At 42.3% G+C, this 24,314-nt stretch overlaps 1 protein-coding gene across 3 annotated transcripts in view; it reads right to left on the bottom strand.

Annotated features, from left to right (window-relative positions):
• Window positions 1-24,314, bottom strand: part of dennd1b (DENN/MADD domain containing 1B) — a 182,011-nt gene that overhangs the window by 102,988 nt on the left and 54,709 nt on the right. For all 3 annotated transcript variants that reach the window (XM_058072328.2, XM_058072329.2, XM_058072330.2), the window contains exons 4-6: window positions 10,760-10,809; window positions 9,936-10,055; window positions 2,901-2,970 (exon numbers count right to left, since the gene is read on the bottom strand). In XM_058072328.2, coding sequence (XP_057928311.2) covers window positions 2,901-2,970; window positions 9,936-10,055; window positions 10,760-10,809 — 240 coding nt within the window. The remainder of the gene's footprint in view (window positions 1-2,900; window positions 2,971-9,935; window positions 10,056-10,759; window positions 10,810-24,314) is intronic.

Below are 24,314 nucleotides of genomic sequence, written 5' to 3'. Positions count from 1 at the left end.
CAGGTTTTAAAGGTGGCTATAGGGGTGTTAGTTCAAGTCCAGAGGGCTCTAATAATGTTCATTCATTCATTCATTCATTTTCTACCGCTTTTTCCTCACGAGGGTCGCGGGGGTGCTGGAGCCTATCCCAGCTGTCTTCGGGTGAGAGAGGCGGGGTACACCCTGGACTGGTGGCCAGCCAATCACAGGGCACATATAGACAAACAACCATTCACACTCACATTCATACCTATGGACAATTTGGAGTCGCTAATTAACCTAGCATGTTTTTGGAATGTGGGAGGAAACCGGAGTACCCGGAGAAAACCCACGCATGCACGAGGAGAACATGCAAACTCCACACAGAGATGGCCGAGGCTGGAATTGAACCCTGGTCTCCTAGCTGTGAGGTCTGCGCGCTCCATACATCCATATTTCCTACAATTTACATAAAGTATACATAGGTGTGTTTGCCAAGTGGTCAGGTATTATTTTTATAAAAAGCGACATTGAGGTTAAAAAGGGTTTCAGTTCCTGGCTGCAGACGCCTATTATTATTCAGCCATGTTGATTTAGGGGCGGGAGAAGGCTGTCAGTAATTAAGCCACCACCCCCCCAGCCCCCCCTAGTCCAGTCCAAAGACAAGGGCTTTAAGAAACCTTCAGAGCGCTCGTTTGACCACAGTACAGGCTCAGAAATGATTCCAGCAACATTTATGAGCTTCATGACAAGACCGCTATTTACGCCGCTGGGCCTCTCGGCGGAGATCAGAAGGGGACAACACGTCGCTACTTGCAGTTAAACTAACTACTGTGAAGACCCAGATTGTTTTTGGTTTGATGTGTTTTTCTGTTTCAGTGAACTTCTAGTGTGGATGTGTGTATACAGCGAGAGCAGAAGTGGGAGGGCGTATGGGGGAGGAGGCTTGAGCGCGGTGGTGGCTGGGGGGGGGGGGGGGTGTTAGGGTGTGCGCAATCGAACAGCCTCCTGTCATGAGAGACTCAATGCTCACACGCATGGTCAACAACACAGCCTGGGGAAACAGTTCATTTAGCCCTCGCCTTAAACCCTCATCGCTCTTCTGTCTTCCCTTGTCTGTCAACATCTCCCTCTCGCCTGGAACGGACAGCGGAGTAAATAGAAACCAAATCATGCACACTAACATATCATAGGCAGCCGGGGATTTATAGCAACTTCTCTCCACATCCGGAAAAAAAACAAAAAAAAACGGCCTTGTCGGCATTCCTCACGGCGCTCACTGTTTATTACATTAAGGCAGTGACTCAATTTCAATTACAGATAATTTTTCTTTTAAATCAAGGGGTCTCAAACTCAATTTACCTGGGGGACACCGGAGCTAGGTTCTGGGTGAAATCGGGCCGCAGCAGGTTTTCAAAAAAAAAAACGCATTTATTAAAAACTGGGAAAAAAATCAATAAAAAAAATCTTCAATGCTTTTGCTTCTGCTTTACCCTACACTTTTTCAGTACTTTGGTTCCGGTTTTCCACACCAAAATATCTGATAAAACATTCCACTGTTCTCAAATATCTTCATTTTTATTTTTCTATACACAAAATAAGATTAAAAAAAAATAAGAATAAAGAATAAATCAATCAGTAATAATAATAATAATAATAATAATGAAACAGGGCGGCACGGCGGACGAGTGGTTAGCGCACAGACCTCACAGCTAGGAGACCAGGGTTCAATTCCACCCTCGGCCATCTCTGTGTGGAGTTTGCATGTTCTCCCCGTGCATGTGTGCTGGGATAGGCTCCAGCACCCCCGCGACCCTCGTGAGGAAAAAGCGGTAGAAAATGAATGAATGAATGAACATTATTAGAGCCCTCTGGACTTGAACTAACACCCCTATAGCCACCTTTAAAACCTGTGAAACAGCAATTGCGCGAAAAGTGTACAGCTGGGATGGGCTCCAGCACCCCCGCGACCCTCATGAGGAAAAAGCGGTAAAAATGAATGAATGAATAAAGGACCCAGGGTTCAATTCCACCCTCGGCTATGTCTGTGTGGAGTTTGCATGTTCCAAACCCATGCGTGGGTTTTCTCCATCTGGGAGCAGCGTCGTAACTTTAACAACATGTTTGATGAGATGCTTTATCTTGACGTGTATTTTACGTTTTATTCCAAATCATTTCCTGCATTTATTTGTACGCAGCGTCATATAAGCCTTTAGCTTCATTGCTAATCCAGAGCTAAAACAGAGCGGGGTAACAGGGTAGGGTAACAGTATGGGCGGGTTCAAAATCATGTTAATTGTGTCCGGTGTGCACACAGCTGTCATTTCAACATTAAACTTTTGGTATCAAGGTGGGGGCCTCAAACTGGCGTGTCGCGGACCGCATTTGGCCCGCGGGCCGCAAGTTTGAGACCACTGTTTTAAATAATTACATAAGGCGTGTTCCTGATTGTTCTCTTTTTTACAAGCTCTCGGGAGGGTTTCTGGAAGAGGTACCGACGACATGACAAGTCAAAGTGGTCCCACGGCTCTCCACGAGTTTCCCCTCCCTCTTCTCTTCACCTCAGCCCTCTCGCTGCGCTACATGTTGCACATCTCCCCAGTTTGTTGCATATTTTACATTTCCCCTCCCTTTGCTACTACAACACAGTTGAATAGTCAGGGGAAAAAAAAGACTTTTGCATGTGTGTATTAAAGATTTGTTTTCCAAGTAACTTCCATTTTCAGATCAGCGTTTGGTCTGTGAAATGTCAACATAAACAGCAGGAGCACAGCTCAGCTCAGCCCAAGACGGAAAAACAACACAGTAATAATAATATGTGGTGGAAGAAATAATATCTTACACAGTGGAGTGTACCTTCCTTCCCGCCCCGCGCTTGTCAGTCACTACATGTACATTATCAGCTGCTAGCAGGTTAGGAAATGTGTAAACAAGCCGATTACCTGTTGTCTGGATAAGTAGTCTGCAAGGGTGTTCAGCAGCTTGTAGTAGATCTCAAACCATGGAAGATAACTGCAAGGTAAACAAAGCAAAAATTGATTTTTTTAAACATGCATTTGGACGTGCTTTGACAAAAATATGAATAAAATTGAGCTGTAATATCACATAATATTACATTCACTGCAATCTTATCCTGCAACATAAGAATCTGAGTAGATTATTCAATCGATAAAAACCCACCGTGAGTAAATTTGTCGCAAACACGACAAATATACTGGTAATAAAATTAGAATTGGCCATAATTTTGATAATAAAATAAAATTACAATACATTGTAATAAAATAGCACGGTGGTTGAGTGGTTTGCGCGCAGACCTCACAGCTAGGAGACAAGGGTTCAATTCCACCCTCTCTGTGTGGAGTTTACATGTTCTCCGGGTACTCCGGTTTCCTCCCACATTCCAAAAACATGCTAGGTTAATTGGCGACTCCAAATTGTCCATAGGTATGAATGTGAGTGTGAATGGTTGTTTGTCTATATGTGTCCTGTGATTGGCTGGCGACCAGTCCAGGGTGTACCCCACCTCTCACCCCAAGACAGCTGGGATAGGCTCCAGCACCCCCCGCGACCCTCGTGAGGATAAGCGGTAGAAAATGAATGAATGAATGAATGAGTTCTCCTCCTATTTTGTGTGGAAGTGGTAACCTCCCACATTCCAAAAACATGCTAGGTTAATTAGCGACTCCAAATTGTCCATAGGTATGAATGTGAGTGTGAATGGTTGTTTGTCTATATGTGCCCTGTGATTGGCTGGCCACCAGTCCAGGGTGTATCCCGCCTCTCACCCAAAGACAGCTGGGATAGGCTCCAGCACCCCCCGCGACCCTCGTGAGGATAAGCGGTAGAAAATGAATGAATGATTGTAATAAAATAATACAAACAAATATAAAAAAAGAGCCTGGCTGAACCAATAACACCCAAGTTGTGGGGGTGACAAAACAACAATATAAGGCCCTTATTATGACATTCTCCATCCTTGCGGGTCTTTATGAATTCATATGCTGTCTGCTCTTTCATTCAAAAGAAGAGAGTAGAAAAAATAATATACATTTGTATTAAAAAAAATACTAAATAAATGCAAAAAATGTGATGTGATGCGACAGGATGCTATACTTTACAAGCATGCCGCTGCTCCTCGGATGCACTAGCTTAACGAAAACACAGTCCTGTGCCCTTCGCCTATAAGTAATATTAGCATGAAATAATTTATTAACAAGCATAAATAATAACTACAGTGTTTGTGTCAGTAAATGTGATGGCTAAGCACAGCCGGCATAAGCTAAACCGCATGTGCAGCATGGCTCTCTTTACCAGGCTGACATATTCTTGGCCAAGTTGCTTTCTCGGTGGAAGAAGGCCAAGCGTTTCTTTTTGGCTGTGAGGGCTTTGCTGATTTAATGTTATGCAACCAAATTGTTTAAAAAAAAAAACAAATAAATAAATAAAAATAAAAACACGATGTCCTGTCAAGATATTGAATTTAGATTCACTTTTTGCATTTTAACATGCAATTCGGAGCACCGCTTGAATAAAGATTGCTCTTAATGCTAAATTAACATGCCTGAATGCAGCTATTTGACAAAGTTGGATTTGATATAAATGATGTGAATAAAACTAAAAGTAAACTAAAATCCAAAATGTATGTAGCTGGTGAGTGTGTGGGTTCAAGTGCTGCTGTGGCAGTTGGCTGGAGATTGAAGAGCTTCCAGGGTATGGGTCACTGGCTGCTCTGTAGACTGGAATTAACAGACAACAAGAAAACAATAAAGTGAACCTAATGCAAATTTTCATATCGCTAAATCCGCAAGGGGCCAATGATAAGCCGGGTTCCTGGGGAAGTGCAGCCAAGCGCACCAATCAGAAGGGCTGACTGACCATTAGTCTGAAACAATCAGTCTCTTAACGTGACTATATTTTGACATCTGCATGAAGATTTACCGCAGGGGTCTCAAACTCAATTTACTTGGGGGCCACTGGAGCTCGGGTCTGCATTTATTAAAAACAAAAAAAAATTTTAAACTTTGCTTTGATTCCAATTTCCTACAAGAAAAGCTCTGATAAAACATTCCACTGTTCTCAAATATTTTACTTTTTATTTTTCTACACAAAATAAGATGAAAAATAAATAAACAAATCAAAAATAAAGAAAATAAATCAATCAGTAATAAATAAATATAATAATAATAATAAAACACCAAATAATAAAAACTTAAGAAAGCACATATAGTTGGTGGGTAGACAAATTATTTTTTCCAGATTAAAATGAACAAAGCATTATTAGAGCCCTGTAGACATGACAAAACACGACTATAGTCACATTTATACTCTTTTTATTTACAACATATTGCGCAACTGCAGGGTCTTGAGACACATGCTAACTCGCAAACTAGAGAGCTAGCAACCTAAACGGTAGCCTTCAAGTTATTCCCTTTAAACTTAAATAGCCAAAAACTTACCACTTCCACACGGATAGGGAGGATAACTATTAACAGTTATTTAACCTTTAACATGAACATGAATCAAACGTAATAATTTTTTCTGGGTACATGATACCATACAGCATCCATATCAAACTTACGCGGTGCTGCACTAATATTAAACTTTCATATCAAGGCGGGGGCCTCAAACTAGTGTCCTGCGGGCCACATTTGGCCCGCGGGCCACGTGTTTGAGACCACTGATTTATACATATTTTGCTAAGTATTTTCTGAGACATAATTCTTTATCTTTTTTTTTATCTTTTTTTATAGACATGACAAAACACGACTATAGTCACATTTATACTCTTTTTATTTACAACATATTGCGCAACTGCAGGGTCTTGAGACACATGCTAACTCGCAAACTAGAGAGCTAGCCACCTAAACGGTAGCCTTCAAGTTATTTCCTTTAAACTTAAATAGCCAAAAACTTACCACTTCCACACGGATAGGGAGGATAACTATTAACAGTTATTTAACCTTTAACATGAACATTAATCAAATGTGATAATTTTTTTCCGGGTACATGATACCATGATTCATATCAAGGCGGGGGCCTCAAACTTGGACCCCTGATTTACCGCAATCGGGTCACACTTGCAGGGGGAGGCCGACTCAAACACGCTTAGGTTAATTCACATGGCGACTGGCTATCGACCTTATGTTAAAACATACCAAAAAAAAAAAAACTTCATCCTGATAAAAAGAACTAAGGAGGAGAACAAAGCCGTTGCATTATCTGTCTCCTTCTCAAATCCTTCATTTTTCACAACTGCAGCGGATGTTAAAAAAAAAAAAAAAAAAAGCCGTCAAGCTTTACAGAACTCTCAAGTCATTACGCCGCACTACACTTCTTTGGTTTTCAGAAGAAATCACATATTTACTGGTGAACGCAGCCAGCCACAAATCATCAACATTCTTCTTATAGCTTCATAAACAGCAAATTTCCTTTTCATTAGTACAAAAGTAAATGAATATAAGCGCTGAAGGCGTTCTTCTTCTTCGTGTCCTGCTTATCCTCCAAGCTCGGTTTGTCTTGTTATTTGCTAAGTTTAAGTTAGGAGCGCTCAGAGAGAGATACTCCTACTCGTCACAGTTCATTGCTCAGATGTGTTTGTGAAAGGCAAATCCTCTGATAGGGAGGAAAGCATCCATCACTGGAGTGCTCAGTGCACGGGGGGGGGGGTGTGGGTGTGTGGGGGGGCTACCATTCCCCGTACTGTCATTTTAAACATGTCTTCTGCACTACGAGTAGCAGCTAGTTTATCTGAGGCCAGGGAGATGCTTTAAATCGGATTTTTAAGCGTATACAAAACGCCAATCGGCTCTTCAGGAAGTCCAATTCAACGTCGTCAGATGACCTGCAGGGTGTCTGACTTTTATTCCCCGTCATCTAAAATTGTGAGTTATGCTACACTTTGGAGAAACATCTCAGTGGAAGATTTCATTACAGCTTTACTTTTACCAGGTCGGGGGTTAAACACAAGGGAGGAAGCGTTAGTCGCCCCCCCGTCCCCTCCCAGCAACCCGTTAAGGCGCCCCACTAAGTGTATATCTATAGACTCCGCCGTCAAATAAAATGCAGGAAATCCGCTTTTTCACTCAACTCCCCCCCCCCCCTCCTGAAAAAAACACCCCCCCTGTTTCTTTTTTAGTTAGTAGAGTCAAGCAATAACAGCATGGAAAAAAAAAAAAAAGAACAATTATGATTTGTTTTGGGCACGGCGGTCTAGTGGTTAGCGCGCAGACCTCACAGCTAGGAGACCAGGGTTCAATTCCACCCTCGGCCATCTCTGTGTGGAGCTTGCATGTTCGGGTACTCCGGTTTCCTCCCACATTCCAAAAACATGCTAGGTTAATTAGCGACTCCAAATTGTCCATAGGTATGAATGTGAGTGTGAATGGTTGTTTGTCTATATGTGCCCTGTGATTGGCTGGCCACCAGCCCCAGGGTGTACCCCGCCTCTCGTCCGAAGACAGCTGGGATAGGCTCCAGCACCCCCGCGACCCTCGTGAGGAAAAAGCGGTAGAAAATGAATGAATGAATGAATGATTCTCCTCCTATTTTGTGTGGAAGTGGTAACTTTTTGGCTTCTTATTTTGTCTTTCCCCACCCTCGGCCATCTCTGTGTGGAGTTTGCATGTTCTCCCCGTGCATGCGTGGGTTTTTCTCCGGGTACTCCGGTTTCCTCCCACTGTTCCTCCCAATGTTTGTATTTGGGAACAATTAAAACATATCAAAAAACTGCGTTTCAGCAATCGGGGAAGGCGTGTTTTGCTTCATAAACATACAACCTTTCACCCCAACTGGGTTTCATATGTTAATTTTTAACAGTTATTTGACCGGGGGCGGCACGGTGGACAAGTGGTTAGCGTGCAGACCTCACAGCTGGGAGACCAGGGTTCAATTCCACCCTTGGCCATTTCTGTGTGGAGTTTGCATGTTCTCATGGGTTTTCTCCGGGTACTCCGGTTTCCTCCCACATTCCAAAAACATGCTAGGTTAATTAGCGACTCCAAATTGTCCATAGGTATGAATGTGAGTGTGAATGGTTGTTTGTCTATATGTGCCCTGTGATTGGCTGGCCACCAGTCCAGGGTGTACCCCGCCTCTTTTTTTTTTTTTTTTTTAAAAAACACCACAGCTTCCTTGAGCTTAAAAGTCTCGTCCACATAAAACTGTCCCCCTCATTAAGGTACTTCTTGTGTGAGGCAGAGGTGACAATTTTATAGTCCCGCCACTTCAACAATCACAGAGGCACAAACACGCTTATAATCACTTTTATATCATATCCAAGAGAAATTATAGATTATGTAAATATTAATGCCTCATATTTTTAATACTCAGATATATATTTTTTTTTCAGTGTTGTTTTATGTCACGTCTGATTACTTGTGTGAAATTTCTTCAATGTTCATTTCCCCAAAAAACAAAATAAAAACAATTATAAGCTTTCTATACATCATTTTGTTAAAAATGAAGCAAGGCATGAAAAGTCCTCAGAATGCATAATGAATTTTATACATCATATGTCAAATGAATTAGCATGTCTAACTCAGCGAGAGGGACAGGGGAGCCTCCGCTAATTGGCAGCAAAGCTTCATGCATAATTATGGACCAAGAGCGTCTTTGCTGTCGCACTGTGGCAGTATCCGAATAACGAGGAGAGCGAGAGAGCGAAAAAGAGAGAGAGAAAGAAACAAAAGCCATGGAGCCAGCCGGGGGTGTATATGTATGTGTGTGTGTGTATGTGTGTGTGTGTGTGTGTGTGTGTGTGTTGGGCTGGACACTGTTCTTTTCACAGCAGCTCATCATAACAGTGACAAACCCCAGAACTGTCCACAGACACACACACACACACACACAATACACACACAATACACACAATACACACAATACACAGGTCTCTGTGCTCTTTCCGCCGTTTTAACTGTTTATCTGCTCCATGCTCCAGTTAAAAAAAACCTTATTTTTTGCCAGTTTATCCTAAAGTGCACGAGCTTGTCCGCTGAGATTTGCACCAAAAGTGCTTTCTTTGTAATGGAGGGCTAATTTCATCTTGTGTCTACATGCAATTAAGCGGGAATTAAATGATAATAGCCTTTGTTGGGGTGCAAATTATGCAAAGAAAGTGCAGTCTTACCCGGGGTTTTGATGTGCTCATTTATGTCTGCTGTAAATATAGGATAACGCCACCTTTGAAATATCCAAATGTGTTCAACTTTTTGGATAATTGTGAGAAAGTCACAAACATGTGTGTGTGTGTGTGTGTGTGTGTGTGTGTGTGTGTGTGTGGGCGGATAATAATATAAACTGCTTCATCGGGTAAAGTTCAGCTCGGTGTGAAGAGGATTAAAACAAAAATTAGTGTTCATGACTAAGATTTCCCAGGTAAAAAGATTGTTTTTTTTATTATTTTGAGGCAAAATATTAAATGGCTAATTATATATTATATTATTTATTATGTTATTTTATGTTATTATATATATATTATTATTATATATTTGTATTTATGAGCCAAAACAATGCACATTATATATTTTTTTGGAAACATTACCGCTTAATTATTAGATTTTAAGTTATTATTATTATTATATAAATATTAGGTTTTCTTTGATGCCCGGTGACATACTCCCCACAACATTAGGGAGCTAAAATCTAATAATACATAATACTGCTCAGTTTTAATGTAACAAAATGTGCATTATTGCGGTTGTACAACTGCTTCGCATCATTCTGAAAGCTGTTTCTAATATTTGGGTTCCGTTACTTTGCTACACGAGAGTGGCAAAATATAAGAACCAGCTGACAGTACGATGCAGTACAAAGTACAGTAAGTATACTGTTAAATTAATACCTCTTTGATGGTTCATTCAATTGTTATTATATTATCAAGGCCAAGGTGGTTTGAGTGTGTATAATTTATAATAATCTGTACTTAACATAACACTGTGTGTGTGTGTGTGTGTGTGTGTGTGTGTGTGTGTGTGTGTTACCTGAGCAGACATATGCAGACTCTGCAACCTTGAGTGAGTCGACAGAAGCCAAACCTCTGCTTTCCGTCGATATCGGTCAGCACAAAGGTGAAGTTCTGTCCAACGTGGCTCTGGGACAACCTAAAAGTCGACATGAGGAGAGAGAGGGGGGCAAACATGGATACAAGAGGCTTCCTAAGAATTGCATAACTTTGTAATGAAATTAATAATGACGGTACAGAGAACCATATAAAATATACATAATCACTACATTTTGTCTCAATTCCAAATTCATTATTATTAACGTTTGGTATGGGGCTTCCTTGATGGAACATATAGAGCATAGTACTACCACTAGATGGCAGCAGATCAGCTTCAGTGGAAAAAAAAGATTCCAGTCTATTCCTTGTAATGGCAATTTTTTTTAATACCCTTTTTCCCAAGCCAAAAATTAAAGCCTATTGCCTTTAGGAAAGCTGATGGCCTGATTGGGCGTTTTGGTATAAAAAAAATATTTGCCCTAAAATTATGACTTTTTTAAAACAGCATTATGGCATTCAGTTATTGTGTATGCGTGTTTTAAAGAAAATGCCAACATAGGAAAAAAAAAATCTACACATGTAATGAAAATTATATGATTATATTTAGACATGGAACAATCACATACATAGAACATAGTTGGGTTTTTCTTTCATTTCTGTTTTACTGTGTGTGTGTGGTGTGTGTGTGTTGGGAGGAGGACCAGGTGAATATAAAAAAAAAAATGTGTGTGTGTGTGTGTGTGTCAAAAAAAAAACATATGCGGTGGAGAAAAAAAGGAAGTAGAAAGGAGACAGGAATCATACCTTTCCGTGTCAAAGGGAAAGCAGAACTTTGGTACCGTGTGAAGAAGCTCCTGGGAGAGCAAAAAACAGACATAACAGTTTAGAGCAATCCAAAATGACAATGTAAGAAAACGTAGCAGGAGAGATCCATGTTGCTAGAAAAGTATTTATTTTGTTTTTCGTGTTTCTTGCAGACTTTTGTTCCTCCAAAATTCTCGATGCACCGCAGAGTAAGTAAACGTAGCAGGAGAGATCCATGTTGCTAGAAAAGTATTTTATTTTGGTTTTCGTGTTTCTTGCTGACTTTTGTTCCTCCAAAATTCTCGATGCACCGCAGAGTAAGAAAACATAGCAGGAGAGATCCATGTTGCTAGAAAAGTATTTTATTTTGTTTTTCGTGTTTCTTGCAGACTTTTGTTCCTCCAAAATTCTCGATGCACCGCAGAGTAAGAAAACGTAGCAGGAGAGATCCATGTTGCTAGAAAAGTATTTGTTTTGGTTTTCGTGTTTCTTGCTGACTTTTGTTCCTCCAAAATTCTCGATGCACCGCAGAGTAAGAAAGCGTAGCAGGAGAGATCCATGTTGCTAGAAAAGTATTTGTTTTGGTTTTCGTGTTTCTTGCTGACTTTTGTTCCTGCAATAAGTAAACACTGAGGAAAATGAGGATTAATGTTAACCGCGACTGACAACAATCTAACAATTCCCAAACACTGGCTCCTAATCCAAATGAATGGGCCACATCACGTGGATAAACAAAGTGGAGATAGACAAGCACCCTTTAGACCACAGCTTGAATAATTAGCAGTTAATAAGTTCATCGATTATGGGGTGCCAAAGGGAGATGAAAGGATGAAGGAAAAGAAAGACAGTGCCGAGGCTACGGTGGTGGCAGATTGTTGCGACAATGGGATAAGCAGCTCAGAGGGGTTAAGAGGTACGGGGGGAGGGGGGGGGGACAAGCCTTTGGGGCTATACCTCCCAACACCTCCCCTGTGGCTTGGATGGGGAGGAAGGGAGGGTCTGTATGCTCTTCAAGTAAGGTGGGAGGGGGGGTGGCATATGGATTTAGACAGCGACCAGGAACAGAGCAGAGCACCATATGGGTGAGCCACTCCAGACCAGCCACGCAGCCGCCCAGGAACTGGGTGTCCGTCCCTTTGGTCTCTGCTCTCCATGCCCAGAAAAGGTGCTAGGGCAGTGGGTTCCTTTCTGCAGTCTGTCACCCCCCCCCCGACTCGTGCACCTCTCTTTCAGCTACGGCCAACCTCAGAGACTAATCCCGGTGACCGCCTAGGCTCTGCTGTCTCTTTTTTAACTCGCCATGCCTGCCAAAGCATGGCCACCGAGTCCAAGGCATGCCCCCCCCCCCCCCCTCCGTCCCCTGATCGGAGACATCACCGTTGAGAGTCGGGCTGCTGTCCTCTCTCGCCATCTCTCACTCAAAAATCTGTCTCCCGGTGCTAGCGCCTCAGGTTGGGTGTCTGCTGCTATACGTCTGCTGCCTACTGTTGCTAAGACCTCGCCGTGGGGAGCAGTCACTGATCCCCCCCCGCCCCCCCGTCGCCGCCGCCCCATCAAAACATAAAGCTGCCACCCCAGCACAACACAAGCATTGTCACAGACAAACAAGCAACAGCAACAATGAGCTATGACAGAAAAGGGGGGTCGGGGGGGGGGGGGGGGTAGAATATGTATGTGCATTTGAGTGTGGGATGTATGTGAATTCTCGCCTGCTTCAAGGACTTTTGCTTTCATAGATGGGGGGGGGTTAAGCATGTACATTTGTATCAGTGTACGTGTTCGGGTATGTGGGTGGCTGAGTTTGACTCGCCTATATATTTATGTGTGTACGTGCCCAAATATGAAGTAAGGGGGCGGGGGGGGGGGGGGGGGGGGGGAGAAGGGGCGGCAAGGTTGGTGGGAAGTAGCTGTTTTTCAGAATCTGTGATCGAATTGAGAAGTCAACAAAGACAGAGGGGCTGGGTGGCAGAGGAGGTCTGTGTGTGTGTGAGGTGGTGTGTATCCTTTCCGTGTGTGTGTGTGTGTGTGTGTGTGTGTGTGTTCATGTGCGTGACTGTGTCTTGGCGTGTGCGGCGGCTGTAAAACTGTCACACACATCAGAGCCGCCATCGCTGTGCGCGCGTCTGCTACTATTATTAACCACCATGTACGCACACCCAACATGTTCCAGAGAGCCTTCCTTGGCGCGCTGCATATGGTACACAAATCCAAACGCACACACACACACACACAGTGGGACTCGCTTTGCCTGCAAATAAAAACATTTGACTTGCCAAGATTTCAAGAGTTGTCACAGCCCCGCCCACATCAGGTATCTGCGCTTGAGTGACAGTCGAGGGACTGCCGAGACTCTGATCTCATACAGGACCATCGGGAATGTGCGAGCTTGTACGTACGTGTGAATAATGTGACATACAAACAGCAGACGTGTGCTATATATATATATATTTCTAACGCCAATGCAACGTATAAGATTGCCGTCCTCAGATATATTGACATCATATACTGTAAAGATATTTGCAGTCTTCTGTCTTTAGCCATTAAACAAACTGGCTATCTTGGAAAGATCTTAGTATGAAGCCTTCTTCTTTATGCACCAGATCTATTCAAGGATTCAGTGGATGACGATTTTCACTTCTGTCAGTTGTTACATGTACTACGAACGGACATTAGTAGAAACTGAGTATTCTTAATGCTACGTTCACACCGACGCCGAATGTCGCGCTTTGAATCGGCGACGAATTCGGCGTCATTTTTCAAAAAATCTCATGATCTCCTAAGCTCTGTTACGCAATGGAAAATTTCGAGATCCCGACTGCATCCCGCCTCTGATTCAGAGCATATTGTAGCGACCCTGACATATTGATGTTGACGTTGTGCTCTTGGGTGTCCGACTGTTCCGGGTGACTGTGAATGCGCCTTGGGGTGGGGGCGTGTCTGGTGGAGGAAGTACTGTTGTGTTGCTGGCGGTGGTTGCAACGGCGTGGTTACGGCCGACAGTAGCCAGTATTATTGTTGTTTAATAAAAAGCTTGTCAGCGATCGCAGTCATGTAATTTCCAAAGCGTCGGCAACGACTCTACAATATTTAAAGATGCAGCAGATCCATTGATCCTTTCAACCAAGCTCTGTTAAGCTTTCCTACGCTTTCCTACGCTGAGCAAAACTTTGATAAGCTTTGTGACGCTTTGATAAGCTTTAATACGCTCTCCCCGCTTGACAGATCGCCTCAAATTTTTAAACAGTATTTTTGGCGCTCTTGCCGAATGTCCCAAATTGCTCAAACCTTTCTTACGCTGTATTACGGTCTTTACACTTTCATTAAGCTTTGTTACGCTTTGCCGCCGCTTTGCTCGTCGATTTAATTCGCCATCGATTCGGTGTTGGTGTGAACGTAGCATTAGCAACCGTCAAAAAAAATTCGAAATGAATCGTAAACTTTCAGAAATATTGCTACATGGGTATAAAGTATGCTTGTGTTTCGAGGGCAGATCAAGCTAGTTCTTCTACGGGTTCATTCATTTTGGATGGGTTACAAAAAACTCTAGTGTGTTTGCTCAGTTCATATACAGTAAACCTCGGATGTATCGGACTCGGATATATCGGAAATTCGCTCACAACGGACAGATAAAAAAAGAACCGATTTTTCTGTAATGCATTTCCAATAAAAATTCATTGCATATACAGTCAAGTCTCGTTATATCGATATTGTCGGGAGTCGGAAAAAATATCGATATAACCGGACTGTCGATATATCCGATCCTGCGCCGAAATGCATTAAAAGTGGGCAATAATGCACTCGACATTGTTGCCCCACATAGCTGGCCAAACACATGCCTGCAACAGAAGTATTGAAATCCTTAAGCAAAGATTGATTTAAGATGCTTTTGTATCGATATAAGCAGACCAAATTGGCTGGCGGGAGATGAAAAGGGCATCGTAGTAACCGGATTATCATAATAACCGGATATCGTACTAACGGAACTAATTATATCATAAAAGACTAGAAATTTGCCGGGAAATGAAAATAGTATCGTAAGAAGCAGTAATTCGTTATAACCGATATCGATATAACGAGACTTTACTGTATCGGATTTCGCCTATTTCAGACAAAATCTCCAGTCCCGTTCCAATTTCCCTCGCATATATCGGATGGCCGCATCGTGTCTTTCTCCTGGCTCCAGATTTAGGACAAATATAAAAGTGAGTGACGTCAATAATACTAGCACAGCAGTGAATGAGATCTTAACCTCACTATTGGAAATAACGTAGGCCTGCCTAACGTAGGGCGTAACAGGGCCTAGCTTAATTAACAATTTCTTATGCTCAGAGTCCAATAAAGTTCAATTCTCATTACCTTACGTCTCTTTTCATTGCCCAGTCCAGGTACATTGGAAACATAGTCAAGGAAGTGCCTTTTTATAACGGATATAAATCCGATATATGCGTAAAACGGACATTTTCCGGTATACGCACATAACGGATTTGGCTTATATCGGACAAAACCAGTGAGAACAATTGAATCAGATATATCCAAGGTTTACTGTAGTTTTGTGAATACAGTCCTCCAAAACCCAAGACCGGATCAAAGAGGCAAACTGCTGGATGGGTCTCTGTCCACTTCTAAGTGGACTTAATGAGGAAAGTGTGAACGCAGACCGCACCAAAACACCAGTAGATGAAGTCATCAAATGAGACGGAACATTTGAACATTTGAGTGTGGGATGTATGTAAAACACGCGGCCCGCGGGCCACTAGTTTGAGGCCCCCCGCCTTGATATGAAAGTTTAATGTTAGTGCGGCCCGCGCAAGTTTGATATGGATGCTGTATGGTATCATGTACCCAGAAAAAATTATTACGTTTGATTCATGTTCATGTTAAAGGTTAAATAACTGTTAATAGTTATCCTCCCTATCCGTGTGGAAGTGGTAAGTTTTTGGCTATTTAAGTTTAAAGGAAATAACTTGAAGGCGACCTTTTAGGTCGCTAGCTCTCTAGTTTTTAGCTCTCTGGGTTTTCTCCGGGTACTCCAGTTTCCTCCCACATTCCAAAAACATGCTAGGTTAATTGTCTCATCTAGGTGTGATGGGAGACAGTGAGTCGTTAATAAAGTATTTAATATTTCTATGCGGCCCGGTAGCAAATGCTCCACGGACCGGTCCCGGTTCCCGGTGACTATGTTATGTTCAAGGACCGCCGAGCAAAGTGCGAAATGTGAAAGCTTGAAAAAAAAAAAAACAATCACTGATGACATAAACATGTAAAAATTGTGTACTTTCTAACAGTGTTTTACCTGTACCTATACTGTATATAAATGATTTCCGAGTGTTTAGCGCGCAGGCCTCACAGCTAGGAGACCCGAGTTTGATTCCACCCTCAGCTATCTCTGTGTGGAGTTTGCATGTTCTCCCCGTGCATGCGTGGGTTTTCTCCGGGTACTCCGGTTTCCTCCCACATTCCAAAAACATGCTAGGTTAATTAGCGACTCTAAATTGTCCATAGGTATGAATGTGAGTGTGAATGGTTGTTTGTCTATATGTGCCCTGTGATTGGCTGGCCACCAGTCCAGGGTGTAGCCCGCCTTTCGCTTGAAGACAGCTGGGATAGGCTCCAGCACACCCACGACAGTATCACTTGGACACCGTGAACATCCAGCAGCAACACAACATTTTGGCATGACTACTATTTTGATGAAAAGTATAGTGAAACAGGGCTGCACAGCGGTCGAGTGGTTAGTGTGCAGATCTCACAGCTAGGAGACCAGGGTTCAATTCCACCCTCGGCCATCTCTGTGTGGAGTTTGCATGTTCTCCCCAGTGCATGCGTGGGTTTTCTCCGGGTACTCCGGTTACCTCCCACCATTCCAAAAACATGCTAGGTTAATTAGCGACTCCAAATTGTCCATAGGTATGAATGTGAGTGTGAATGGTTGTTTGTCTATATGTGCCCTGTGATTGGCTGGCGACCAGTCCAGGGTGTATCCCGCCTCTCGCCCGAAGACAGCTGGGATAGGAACCCTCGTGAAGAAAAGCAGTAGAAAATGAATGAATGATGTCTTCTCCTCTATCCGTTGGTTTGTGGTTTCCTACATAACACCTGTAATACTTGTAACTATCAGTCATCCTCCTGTCCTTTATGCTTCTCCTGCTTCATACCTGAGGTTCTGTGCGACAAGGATACAAAAAATGCACAACGAGATGTGTTCCGCCACAGTATTTTGCAGTACAGTACGGCCTCCACCACTAAGAGCACTCACGTACATATACCCCCCTGTTTTGCCATTTTCCCCAGACAACAGAAAAAGCGGCAGCTAATATATTTGTAGCTTTGCACAGAATGTGGCGGAGGCAGTGAGGGAGGAATGCGCTGCTAGCTTGGCAGACGCTGTTTATCGTGAGTGGAGACAGGGGTATCACTCAGTGAGACAGAATGCTCTGGGTTCCCCCAATGGACCATCTCTGCACACAACACTACAACAGCAGCCCTGTGCAGCTTTGCATCGTACCCCTGCAGAATAGTATGGTTGCAACCAGGAGGAGCAACAGCGTTGCAGCACCGGGACACGGTCTTCTCATAAAAATAGACCTAAAGTTAATAATATATATTCTCACTCAACTGACATTATTTTAGAAGTGACTGTGGTTGGTTGAATTAAAACGGATCACATGATGTGGGTCCAGTTTGGTTGTTTCTAATGGAATGTCAATCAAAGCAATAATTAAGTGTTTTTGGAATAATTTCACCACACAGATTAGTCGGAAGAAGCAAAGCTTATTAAATCCTACCCCTTCCGTCTGGTACTTTTACAATCAGTAACTGTTACATTTGTTCACTTCCTGCTTTCCATAATACAGTTTAAGGTTTTTTGTTTTGTTTTGTTTTTTTGATAATGCACCTCATACCAAAGTACGAGGTGATATGAGCATCCAACGACATAATGGGTACCGTGTGTGGAAATATGGGCTAATAACTATAAAAGCAATCTTCACTCACTAAATGTACTGCAAAAAAGGTCGGTAAGGATAATTCATAATGCCGCCTACAGAGAACATACTAACTCCTTATTTCTAAAATCACAAATACTTCAACTTGCTGATATAGTTCATCTTCAAACAGCTCAAATAATACATAAGGCTAAAAATAACCAATTGTAATCTGATGCATGTTCAAATGAAATCAAACCATTACCATTACATTTTCACCCCGGGTTCTTGGCTACTCCAAGTCAAATAAAACGGAGGAAAAAAAACAGCATTAAAAAGTGCATACAAAAAGCGAGCTATGTAAATGTATTTCATAGTCAACCCAACATTAGTCTTGGTGTTTCATTTTTGGGTGTGAACTTCATGAGCAAAATTCACTTTACCATATGCTTTCAAATACATACGAGAGAAGGAGAGGAGGATTGGTAAAGAAATGCGAATGCAACCGAGGGTGTGAATAAGAACAAGTGAAATGGAACATGTTGAAAATAATCAAGCAAGAGGTGAAAAGGAGAGACGAGTGAATGCCATAACAAACGGGGGGGAGATGGAAAAGTTATTCAGTGTGCGGACACTGTGGCCAAAGGGAGGGGAGGGAGAAGGAAGTCAGTTCATACCCCCTTCCCCGTGCAGCAAGGACTCCTCCCTTGGGGGGACTCAGACTTTAAACCTCTGCCCTGCTTTATATTCCCCTGGATACTGCAAGCCAGATCAATCTAGCCGGCTGCACCGTGTAACTCAACCTAGTTGAGGGGCAGCTCGGCCTCCGGCGTCATCAACTTGCGTTAAGCAGGAATGGAGTAGAGCGGAAAGCAGCCAATTCGTATACCAGTATGATAAACAACATTTTTAAAGCGCCTATAATCGCTATAATTAGCCATGAAGTAAAATTCACATATACTTCCCAGTAATGTGCGTGTTGTTGTTAAGTTTGTTCTGCTGAGAGATTCTGAATGTGTTTGAGTGAACCCTACATCTGCTTTGATTTATTTTATTGTTTCCCGGCAGTGCAACATTTGGTGTGGAGATTTGTGCGTGTGTGTTGTATTACCGCATAGAAAAAAAGACATAACTCAAAATAATGCAACCAATATGTCCGGTGTAATTTTTTCCCCAATATTTTTGTCAATACATGTATTATAAGCAAATCAATTCATGCTGTGAAAGCAACAAAAATCCTTATAAAATCAGACATTATACAACATGCACACCACATTAGCCACTTGTTAACTTGAAATGCATGGTTGCATTACAACCACACTGTATCCCACCGGGCATCATCCAATTATTTATGACACTATACAGTGATGTAAAAAAAAGTGTTTGCACCTCTCTGATGTCTTATTTTTGGGGGGATTTTTGTCACACCTAAATGTTACAAATTTAAATATCAATAATTGACAACACATCTGAACACAAAATACAGTTTTTGAATCAGCGGTCTCAAACACGCGGCCCGCGGGCCAAATGTGGCCCGCAGGACACTAGTTTGAGGCCCCCCGCCTTGATATGAAAGTTTAATGTTAGTGCGGCCCCGCGCAAGTTTGATACGGATGCTGTATGGTATCATGTACCCAGAAAAAATTATTACGTTTGATTCATGTTCATGTTAAAGGTTAAATAACTGTTAATAGTTATCCTCCCTATCCGTGTGGAAGTGGTACATTTTTGGCTATTTAAGTTTAAAGGAAATAACTTGAAGGCTACCGTTTAGGTCGCTAGCTCTCTAGTTTGCGAGTTAGCATGTGTCTCAAGACCCTGCAGTTGCGCAATATGTTGTGTATAAATAAAAAGAGTATAAATGTGACTATAGTCGTGTTTTGTCATGTCTACAGGGCTCTAATAATGCTTTAATTTTAATCTGAAAAAAATAATTTGTCTACCCACCAACTATATGTGGTTTCTTAAGTTTTTATTATTTGCCGTTTTATTATTATTATTATATTTATTTATTACTGATTGATTGATTTTCTTTATTCTTGATTTGTTTATTTATTTTTCATCTTATTTTGTGCAGAAAAATAAAAATTACAGTGGAATGTTTTATCAAAGCTTTTATTGTAGAAAATCGGAACCAAAGCACTGAAAAAGTTTGTATATTTTTCTGTTTTTAATAAATGCGTTGTTTTTTTGGGGGGAGAAACCTGATGTGGCCCAGCCTTGCCCACACCCTAGCTCCAGTGGCCCCCAGGTAAATTGAGTTTGAGACCCCTGTTTTAAATGAAAAAGGGCCAAAGAAAACTACATGGCCCTCTGTGAAAAAGTGATTGCCAGCCCTGTTAAAATATAACTAGATTAATTGAGATAAAGCTTTTCTAAAGCTTTGGGACTCCAGCAAACCACAGTGAGAGCCATGCTCCACAAATGGCAAAAAACATGGAACGGCGGTGAACCTTCCCAGAAGTGTCCGGCCCATCAAAATGACCAAGAGTGCAGCGTAGACTCATCCAACAGGTCACAAAAGACCCCACAACAACATCCAAAGAACTGCAAGGCCTCATTTTCGGCCAGTGTTCATGACTCCACCATAAGAAAGACACTGGGCAAAAACAGCCAAGACGAAAAACACTACTGAACAAAAAGAACATGAAGGCTTGTCTCAATTTTGCCGGGAAACATCTGATGATCTGGAAGACTTGCTGTGATAAATGGAACCATGAATTCTGCTGTCTCCCAAAAAAATTCTGAAGTAGAATGTCAGGCCATCTGTTTGTAACTTCAAGCTGAAAAAAATGAGTTCTGCAGCAGGACAATGATCCAAAACACACCAGCAAGTCCACCGCCAAACGGCTGAAGAAAAATAAAATGAAGACTTTGGAGTGGCCTAGTCCAGTGATTTTCAACTTTTTTTGAGCCACGGCACGTTTTTTTACATTGGAAAAAAATCTTGTGGCACACCGCTAACCAAAAATGTTCCAAAATGTCACCACGACCTCACACGTGCATCAATAAGTCTATGGGAGGAACAAGGCAGGTGTTGCCACACGGACCAATATTACATTGCTATGCCAGTCTTTACACCACAGACACTCCACAGTAGCCATGTTTTTACATCACCACTTTTTCTCTTTCCTAATGACCTTTCGGGAAACAATGGTATCCATAGAAAGAATTATTCCAATCTCTTGTCTACATGCGCCGTGAAAATCAACCAGAATAGTCAATAGGGCATGCCCAGTAAAACGTAAACATCAACATCACATGATACCGGCTTCCCCGAGTTTTTCTTTCCCTTGTTGGAATAACTCCGTATTGCCAGTTTTTCATCTGTCCAGTCTTGAAATTTAGTTTTTAAATCAAAAACAAACTTTGCTTAGCAGTCCAATGCCGATTGCTGGCCTCCATTTTTAAAAGTGAAGAACGTCTGGATCTGCGTGTTACGTCATATCTGAGCATGCGCTGAAAGAACGCACCCGGGATCAATTTAAACAGGAAAAGATCAAATTCAATCTTGCTAATATTTTATAATTAAACTCAGGACATGTTTTATATAGATATATATTTTCTTTTTTAATAAAACTGGACTTGTGAATGGCGTATAGAAGGGTTTAGATTCTGTTCCACAGATGGCGCTAATGCACACGAAAGCTGCTTGCCAACCGCCAATAAACAACAGAAGAAGAAAAACACCACAAAGAAGAAGAACGCACCCTGACAACTTTCCGTTTGAGCGGGTACAAGATACCTCAATCGGATTGGTTAAAGGAATATTCCATCCCTGTTCAATTCTTTCCGTTTGAGCAAATAAACCAAATGCAATTGGAATATTTGGGTCCATATATTTATGGCTATTGACATAATATTTGCAAATGATGATTAATGATCCCATTGAGACGTTGTGGCATAACCTTACAAAGGCGGTTCAAATGTTCAAAACCCTCCAATGTGGCTGAATGACAACAATTCTGCAAAGATAAGTGGGCCAAAATTCCTCCATTGCAAGTTTTCGAAAATGCCCCGTTGCAGTTGTTGCTGCTAAGGGCGGCCTAACCAGTTATTAGATTTATGGGCAATCACTTTCTCCCGCAGGGGCGTTTACGTTGATTTTTATTTTCTAAAAAGTGACAAGATACTTCATAATGCCACAGTACATGTTGGAATTCATGTTTCATCTAATGATCTGCAGCCAGCAGAATTCATGCTACCAAATAAATGACATAGTTTTCAGTCAATGGAAAAATTGAGCTTCAGGTTGTGCAGGGGCGTCAAATGGTAGATGGCTATGTGATGATACTGCAGGGGGCATCCCTCATGACTGAAGGTCCTCATCCGTGCGGTAATAACACAATGTAAGTAATTCACAATGTAAACCTGACCAGAGAACGTCTTCCCGTGAGCAATTGTCTTCTGTGAGAAAATGACGTACTACTGAAAAAATTGCCTGCTCATCGGTGTTTAATAAACACAATTCATTCATTCATTCATTTTCTACCGCTTATCCTCATGAGGGTCGCGGGGGTGCTGGAGCCTATCCCAGGCGGGGTACACCCGGGACTGGTCGCCAGCCAATCACAGGGCACATATAGAAAAACAACCATTCACACTCACATTCATACCTACGGACAATTTGGAGTCGCTAATTAACCTAGCATGTTTTTGGAATGTGGGAGGAAACCGGAGTACCCGGAGAAAACCCACGCATGCACGGGGAGAACATGCAAACTCCACACAGAGATGGCCGAGGGTGGGGAAAGACAATATAAGAAGCCAAAAAGTTACCACTTCCACACAAAATAGGAGGACGACTCATTCATCCATTCATCCATTTTCTACCGCTTATCCTCACGTGCAAACATGCAAACTCCACACAGAGATGGCCGAGGGTGGAATTGAACCCTTGTCTCCTAGCTGCAAGGTCTGCTGGAGTCTGCTGGAGCCTATCCCAACTGTCTTTGGGTGAGAGGCGGGGTACAACCTGGACTGGTGGCCAGCCAATCACAGGGCACATATAGACAAACAACCATTCACACTCACATTCATACCTATGGACAATTTGGAGTCGCTAATTAACCTAGCATGTTTTTTTTGGAATGTGGGAGGAAACCGGAGTACCCGGTGAAAACCCACGCATGCACGGGGAGAACATGCAAACTCCACACAGAGATGGCCGAGGGTGGGGAAAGACAATATAAGAAGCCAAAAAGTTACCACTTCCACACAAAATAGGAGGACGACTCATTCATCCATTCATCCATTTTCTACCGCTTATCCTCACGTGCAAACATGCAAACTCCACACAGAGATGGCCGAGGGTGGAATTGAACCGTGGGTCTCCTACCTATGAGGTCTGCGCGCTAACAACTCGACCGCCGTATACATTCAAGGTTAAAATTAATACTTACATTTTGGCTGAGTTTGGACACAAGAAAGTCCATTGAAAGTGTCTGGAATTTGACTACAGCTCAGTACAATTAGGTATTTTGGCTCATTATCTAGGCACTGACTGTAGAATAATAATAATAATAATGACTCAGTCAGCAAGGCAACTACCACATCAAACCATAGTCTTAACTCACCCTTTCTTCACTTCTTCCTCCTTTTATCCCCCACTCACTGTCCTCTTTCACCTCCCTCCTAACCCCCAGGTCATCTTCTTAAATCCCCCCCTTTTCCTCACCCTAACCAACACCCGTTGTCCCCCCTTTGGGCCCCCCCCCCCTTTTCCCAATTAGTCTGTCTGCGCGCAGCTACCCATCCGATCCCTGCCCATCCTGCCAGTGCTGGTCGGCTCATCCAGTCCCTCTGGCTAACATGACAAAGACGCAGCCTCAGTATTCAAAAAAGACATTCTGCTTTCAAATGCCGAATGGTAGGGTCGACCTGGGTGCAGCTTTAAGCAAAATATTCAAATTCTCAGCCTTCCTTTTTTTTTTAAGAATTTGCATGGATATGCATTCATTTGCAGTGTGTAAAAGGCACAAGGACAGCTGAGCCTTGGTTTTAGAAAGACGGCAAAAATAAATAATGCAGAATAAAAATGTATGATGGTATGAAATCTTGATGGGTAGGACTGGTACATTAAAATCCATGTTGGAGGGGGGGAAAAGGATGAAACAGTTGCATTAAATTAAAAAAAAAAATCAGTCACACACACACACACACACACACACACACACAGACACCAGTGCTTTTAGTGTAAGAATGCAGTGATCTAATACAGAGAAAATTTAAATGATTTTTCTGCTTTTTGAGAGCTCTCCAAACTAACAGAAGGTTAGTATAATAGTATAAATAAAACTAAGAGGATGCTAAACTGAGGGAATTAAATAATTGCAGTGCTACAGAGAACAAAAACGGGCTGAAAGAAACCAAATTCAGTAGAATTATCCAATGTTTTACTAATTCATCCATCTTTAAATACCATACTCATACAATCATTTTAAAACAAAACCACGAAGATATGACAAGTTTTAAAAATGTATTTATCTAAATCAGGGGTCTCAAACTCAATTTACCTGGGGGCCACTGGAGCTAGGGTCTGGATGAGACTGCTAGTCCTCGCTAGACAGCTAGGAGATCGGGGTTCAATTCCACCCTGTGGAGTTTGCATGTTCTCCCCGTGCATGCGTGGG

This window comes from Doryrhamphus excisus, linkage group LG4, assembly GCF_037039965.1.
Source record: "Doryrhamphus excisus strain RoL-2023G ecotype Guam linkage group LG4, RoL_Dexc_Guam_v1.1, whole genome shotgun sequence".
Classification (NCBI taxonomy): Eukaryota; Metazoa; Chordata; class Actinopteri; order Syngnathiformes; family Syngnathidae; genus Doryrhamphus; species Doryrhamphus excisus.
The sequence above is the reverse complement of the archived record's forward strand: the minus strand, read 5'-3'. Positions and strand labels throughout refer to the sequence as shown.